This window comes from Olea europaea, chromosome 2 (genome assembly GCF_002742605.1).
Source record: "Olea europaea var. sylvestris chromosome 2, O_europaea_v1, whole genome shotgun sequence".
Lineage (NCBI taxonomy): Eukaryota > Viridiplantae > Streptophyta > Magnoliopsida > Lamiales > Oleaceae > Olea > Olea europaea.
In genome coordinates this window covers 20,698,134-20,704,908 of record NC_036238.1, presented here as the reverse complement: position 1 = coordinate 20,704,908, position 6,775 = coordinate 20,698,134, and the positions used below count along the sequence as shown (strand labels likewise).

The window sequence follows — 6,775 nt, the reverse complement described above, 5'->3', positions numbered from 1 at the left end:
TTTATGCGATTTATTCATCTCTAAACTTTGAACAAAATCAAAATATCCCATATCTACGTTAGAAATTAAAATGACTTTTTTTAAATATTACTCTACAAATGTCTTGGTTCCATCATTGACTTCTCCTTTAGATACATGTAGAAGTCGCTCAAATTAAGTGGCATTAATCGACTCATTCATTAACCATTGACTTCATATAGACAGTAGAGAAAAATTATCAGAGAAAATATCACATTCTCAAATATATTAATAAAGTTTTAATTAATAAAAATTATTTTCTCAGTTTTTTGACATTTTAACATAGTACGTTCTAGAAATCATCACCATCAAATCCCAAATCATCCTCCACACGATCCTCCACGTCGTCGGCAATATGGTCCTCCAGTGCATCAACGCCCTCAGCCAACGCGAGTCCACCTAACGCCCCTGCTACCGCACCCACAGCCAATCCTGTTCCCATCCCACCGAATTTGCTTTTCTTCTTCTCCTCTACCGCATACCCCGGCTGCCCGTAGTAACCACCTTGCCCATAAGCTGGCTGCCCGTAACTTGGTTGACCATAGGAAGGCGCACCGTAGGGATAACCCGACGGCGGTTGAGCTGCATATGGAGTACCGTATGGTGGTGGTGCTGCAGGGTAGTCTCTACTCCCCGGTGGAGGGACTCCGTACGGCGCGTAGTAAGGATCCGGCGCACGGTAGCGTGGCTCGCGCACAATAACATTCACTTCCAGTTTCCCTTGTGGCCGTCCAGAGGGGCGCTTGAGCTCGAGCTTCTTCTCCAATCGGCTCCCAAATCCGACGTCATCTACTACTTCCCGCAGCGGAAGCTTAGCCGAGCCGATTAGTGGCTTGGTGTCCTCAACGGAGTCGGCATGCACGATGTCCACGTGGAGGGTGGATTCCTCCACTGGAGTGTTGAACGGAATTACAATCTTCTCGTCCCAGTAAGGACATGTGTCGCCCTCCTCGTCGACTCTGGTGGAGCACTTGGCTTTTGGATCAACCCAAACGACAGCGTAAGGCTTCAGCTTGCCGTGTCGCCAGTTGACGTTCTTCAAGTCCTTGGCAGAAGAGATTGTGACCTCGACTTCGTATCTTGACCCCATTATTGAACCTTTTTTTGAGAGTTTCTGGAAATGAAAATCGATTTCGTGTAGAAAACCGTAGGAGCTGAAAAATGCTGGTTGGAATTTTATAGTTAGAATGAGATGGGCGGTACAAGATTCCCCTTCAATTTTGATATTATTGCAGATATACCACTCCTTCATATTTTCGTTCCAAATGACCCTTTTACCCTTTATACTTTAGCCAGAGATATAGTTCAATTCAATTGAAATATATTTTTCAAGATATTATATATATGTTTGAGCCCCATTTTTACGAAAATATATATTTTAAAATAGTAGATTAATGAAAAATGTGGTTGAAAAATGAGGAAATTTTTTTGATTTGCGTATAATAATATTTTAATAAAAAATGTATGATTGAAAAAAAAAAAAAAAAAAAAAATTATATATATATATATATATATATATTGAAAAAAAAATGGGAATCAAACAAAGTCTATATTTTACCTCTCATCTGACGAGGCTCCATAGCAATAATCTAGGACATTAACGTAGCCCTACACTCTGTGTCATCACGACGACCAAATCAAAGCCCTTGAATAAGGGTGTCGAAGTAGCGAACATCCTCAAATGAAGCTTCATGAGAGAGGCCGAAGCCTCTATAAATGAAACTATGGACTTCATGAGAGAGGCCAAAGCCCTTAAATAAGGGATTCCATGATCAATTGTCATATCTAATATGAACATAAATCACTACATATGGAGCTCACATGTTAGGAAAACCTTGAATCTTCTACTAATAAAATAATAATAATAACATTATGGTATTTGATATTACAAAAACGTCGAAGACTAGAAGAAAATTAGAAATTTTTTTATTAATTATTCGAATAATTGTGGATTCGATAAATGTGAGCACATGCTAACAAAACACATAAATGGATTTTGGGCTTATTTGACAATATAAAGTAAAACTCGAACAAATATTCAGTTCAATTAATTTGGGACCCTAATTCAGATTGCTAGAATTTATAAAGATAAATTAAAATGGAGGGTATATTAGTCAACATAACATTATGCTGATAAGATTTTTTATGTTGGTGATTGGGGAATATTAACAGAGGCGGGTATACCGAGGGGAGTATCTGTCTTCTACTTTTCTTAACGCACAAGATAAAATATTATAATTCCGAGTAGCCAATTCGGAATCAGATATTCTGTTTACAAAATAAAAGGAATATTCTTTGGCATCTACTGGGCTTTCACACGCCATGGGCTGGGCCTTTTATAATTGAGTTCGTAAGTCCATTTAGTCACTGGATTAGGTTGGGCTTCCTCATTATTATTTTTAATACATGAAATTTACGAAACTAGCACTCGTTTGGTCCAATATAAATATATTGATTTGCAATAGTGGAAATTGGGCTTCGTACCTTTTTTTTTTTTTTTTCCTTCAAGAATTTGAACGTACTGAGACATTTTTTAAATTTCATAAATGCCGATTGAATTATATAATTACGATCAGTATGGTCTTGTTTGATGGGGACTAAAATTAGAATTTTAGAAGATTTTGATAAAAAAAAAAAATAAACAGTAATATGTAGTTGAAAAGTTGTAGATCTCACGAAATAGGTGCTCCAAGTTAATTGTTGATTTTGAATTAGATTAAAATCTTGATTTTAATTCCCACCAAACGGGAACATATTTTAATTTTTTGGGATTAATTATTTAATTGTAATGGTAATATCCCAATTTACAGGACGAAAATATATCATTCCTTAATTTTTGGAGAAAATCACGTTGTCATCAACATTTCCCAATCTTTTTTGAGCCGTGCTTCATGGCCAGAGCCACATTAACCCTGGCCATGTGGTGCCCCCTATTGGTAGGGGGTCGTGGATGGCTAGGGCCAATGTATCTTTACCCATCTTTTTTGCATGAATCTTCAACCTTTCAAACAATATAGCCTTGGCCAAGTATCTCTACCCATCATTTTTTTTTTCACAAATCTTCAACTTTACAAACCCTATTATTCACTATCATTAGAAGACGACTTTTTCCAGAATTCAAATTGATCATACTCCATAGCTCATTTTTAATTTCATATTTTTGCATAAATAAGAAATTATCTTATAATTGTCACATTCATTTGCTGTTAATTGATTTCGCTACAAATCAATTATCTTTACTGCCTAGTGGAAATTGAATTATTCTGCTCAGACAAGGTGATCTGAAATTCAGATCCTCTCACAGGGGCCTGTCAATGGCCCCTGTTAGTGTAGTGTGGCTAGTGGAAATTTATATTATCACCTGCAACTTGGAAGTGTAATAATTGTTTTTAAATGAGCTCTATTAATATTGAAAATTAATTCATTATGCAATTTGCAGCTTTCGGTACAAAATGCCAATTTACCCCCGCCTGAGAAATTTTTTTGAGATTATGAATTGGTGGATTTCATGCATTGTGTGATTAAAAAATATATAACGCGTGACAAGAATTTTAAATAGGTTATAATCTTTAAGAAAAATTTGTTAAATGGGGGCTTAATTATCGCGTGACATTCCCTAATTGTGTCCTGTAGATCAAAGCAATTCGTGATTCTTGGAAGTTGGTTCAACTTATGTTGCCTAATTTTTTAGTTCATCATATTACAGATTAAATTTTAGTATCCCCTATTGTTTACCTCGTACTCTGAAAAAGAAGAAGAAGATATTTTGTGGTTGTATTTGCTTGAAATTGCAAACTTGACTACTTAGTTAAAAAACCAAACCCGAACCATCGATCCCGATTCGATTTTGATTCTACCCATAACATTTTTATATACATTTATTTAATAATTATTTCACATAGAACCCTTTTTGTACATATATCTACAATGTTGCCACTCAAAAATATTTGTGTAAAGGAGAAAATGTATTTAAAAAATCTTCAAGAAGCAAAATTTTGGATAGTAGAAACAAAAAAAATAGCAGAATAAAAAAAAATCAAAAATTAAGTTATAATTTGAGAAAAATTTATTTTTCTTAATAAATTTCATTCGATCCGTAAGCGTGGCATACTAGAGGATATAGTTTAATTATAAATAATGCTTAAATTCTCCTACTCTTAAAATAAATTGACATAAAAAATGCTAATTAGATACATAACTATATAATATAAAAAAAAATTATAGCCCACATATTGAACTCGCTCTATTTGACTAAAAAAAAATAAGAACTATATTTAAAAAGAGAACCACGAACTCAAGATAATAAAAAAGATACAACATAGTGCAAATAATGAATATATCAAATTCAATTACTATATACTATGAAAAATTTAAAAAACCACTAAGTTTATAAACAATAGAAGAAAGTAAAAAGCTTGACTTGTAAATAATGAATGTTTTGATTCATCAACTTACATCACATCCGGCTTGAAATTTTTTATTTATAAAAATCCCAAAGTGTAAACATTAACATGTAATAACCTCTACAATGCAACAATCTGACATGAGACGAGATGTAAAAAAGTAAGAGCCAATCTTTATTTTCTAAGGGTTAGAGTTTAGAGTTTTAGACTAATTACTTCCCAAATTTGGATTTTTAGGTTTTATATATTTTTATCCAGCCTATAAATTGTAAACAAAAATTATATAAAAATCGATTTTACTCGGATACCCGTAGTTCTAGTTTAGGAACGAAGCCAGACCCAATCGGTTATTGGTTCTAGGTTTTGGTTCCTAATTTATTTTTTGGGAATCGAACCCAGAGACGGAGATAGAGTGGGGCATTGTTGGGCTATAGCCCAGCATTATCCCCCTAGCCCATATAAATATTTAAGAAGAATTGTAGACTTTTGGTCCAAATATTAATATTCGTCTAGCTCTAGTTTAAATTTTAACCCAACTCCAATGCTCACTTATTCAAATTGTATTAAAAACACTACAATTATTAATTACTCTTTTCATGGCATTCATGAAATGTGAATATTTTATTATCAAATTAGATATTCTATTTAATGTGCGTTTGACTAAAATTTACTTATAATTATTAAGTAAATTTTATTATAGATAATTTGTATTGATTAGATCTAAAAGTAAATTACTCATTTTAATGGATATAGACACTATATATTTTTCTAAATTTAAAAGTAATTAATTTTTTTATTACTACGTATTTTTTTATTTATTACTAGTTCATATATATATATAAACTGATTTTAACCATAAAATAGTATTATGATCAAAATAAATAACTTAATTACTACTGATTTGATATCGACAATAACTTACTACTTATGTTTTTATTGGCACAAAACGTCCTTACCTTTCAAATTTATTGTGGAAAATGTCCATACCTTTCATTTTTTGGTATTTTTGCCCCTATTTCCATCTTCTTTGCGCTAGACGTCATTTTTATCATTTTTAACGTAAAATGACCAAAATACCCTTCTATTTAAACAAAACAAAAAAGAAAAGAAAAGAAAAAATTACAACTATAAGCCCAAATTTTTCATATGTGCAAATCAGCCCGAAATTGGAAAAAAAAAAACACTTCTTCCACACCTCACCCCCGCACTCCCGTTTCACCGCCGATCAAAAATCCTAAATTGCTTAGTTTGAATGGTGAATTACTGCAATTGATTCACTACCTAGAGTCGTTACACTTTGAATTGTATTCTAGCTGGAGCAATTCGTTGATTGTAGATGTGGAGGAAAACCAATTGAAATGGGTAGAAGGGATTTGCGTTTTCTCCGTTTTTTGAATGAACTGTCATGTCCAGGCAAAATTGGGGAAGACCTATATGCTCATTGGATGCATCGTGAGGAGTAGGTACTTAAGGTGGTGGTCTGCGATCATGGATCCCACCACTGGCGCAGGAAAATTAGCTTGAAATCTGCGAAATAACTGTGTTCTAGGCTGCAGCCTGTTTGGTTTGATTGCGTGAATTAAATGACATTTGAGGACCATGGACAGAGACGTCTTGGTGTGTATATTCGACCAAAATGTTGGAAATGCTATGAGTCTTGTCGGAACAGGTGATGCTGCCTCGTATTTGAATTTGCGAGTTTTATATTTTGACTTGCAATTTTTACCAAATCTGTTGGCATGGTAATTGGATGTTGGGTGGTATGTGTAAAGGGGAGTGAGGGCTATCCGGCGGTAATGAGGTTCGATGGTTCCGGCGGTGGTTGACCGGAGTTTTTTGGCTTCAAAGTGGTAGTCAATTTAAGGTGGTTTAGTGACCTTTTTTTTTCAATTTTGGGCTGATTTGCACATATGAAAAGTTTGGGCTTATAGTTGCAATTCTTTTCTTTTCTTTTTGTTTTGTTTAAATAGAAAGGTATTTTGGTCATTTTACGTCAAAAAATGGTAAAAATGATGTTTAGCACAAAAAAAGGTGGAAATAGGGGCAAAAATGAAAGGTATAGATGCTTTCCACAATAAGTTTGAAAGGTAGGGATGTTTTGTGCCAATTACGTATAAAAAGAATATTTGAGTAAACCTTCACCTATTTGGAAAGATTGATTGTTAAAGTTACTAGAAGAGTACATATTGAGTAATTTTTTAAATTTCAGTTGGTGGATATGTATTTTTGCTTCTTTCTATTATAATTCAGTTAGTTTATATTTTTCAAGGTAAGTGTGATTTTTTATTTGGTAAAAAAATACAAAAATTTAGTGGAATATCTTAATGTGAAATATCTAAACTTTTTTTTTATTT

The 6,775-nt window shown here is 33.4% G+C and overlaps 1 protein-coding gene across 1 annotated transcript; it reads right to left on the bottom strand.

The window, feature by feature from the left end:
• Positions 1-298: 298 nt before the first annotated feature.
• On the bottom strand, positions 299-1,278 carry LOC111365989 (protein SRC2 homolog). Its single transcript, XM_022986593.1, has one exon. The coding sequence runs from the start codon at positions 1,268-1,270 to the stop codon at positions 311-313; it is 960 nt and encodes a 319-aa protein (XP_022842361.1). The 5' UTR covers positions 1,271-1,278; the 3' UTR covers positions 299-310.
• Positions 1,279-6,775: the final 5,497 nt, after the last annotated feature.

What these genes read in the sequence shown, in the direction of transcription:
- LOC111365989 (XM_022986593.1), bottom strand. Translation starts at nt 1,270, where the DNA reads ATGAAGGAGTGGTATATCTGCAATAATATCAAAATTGAAGGGGAATCT.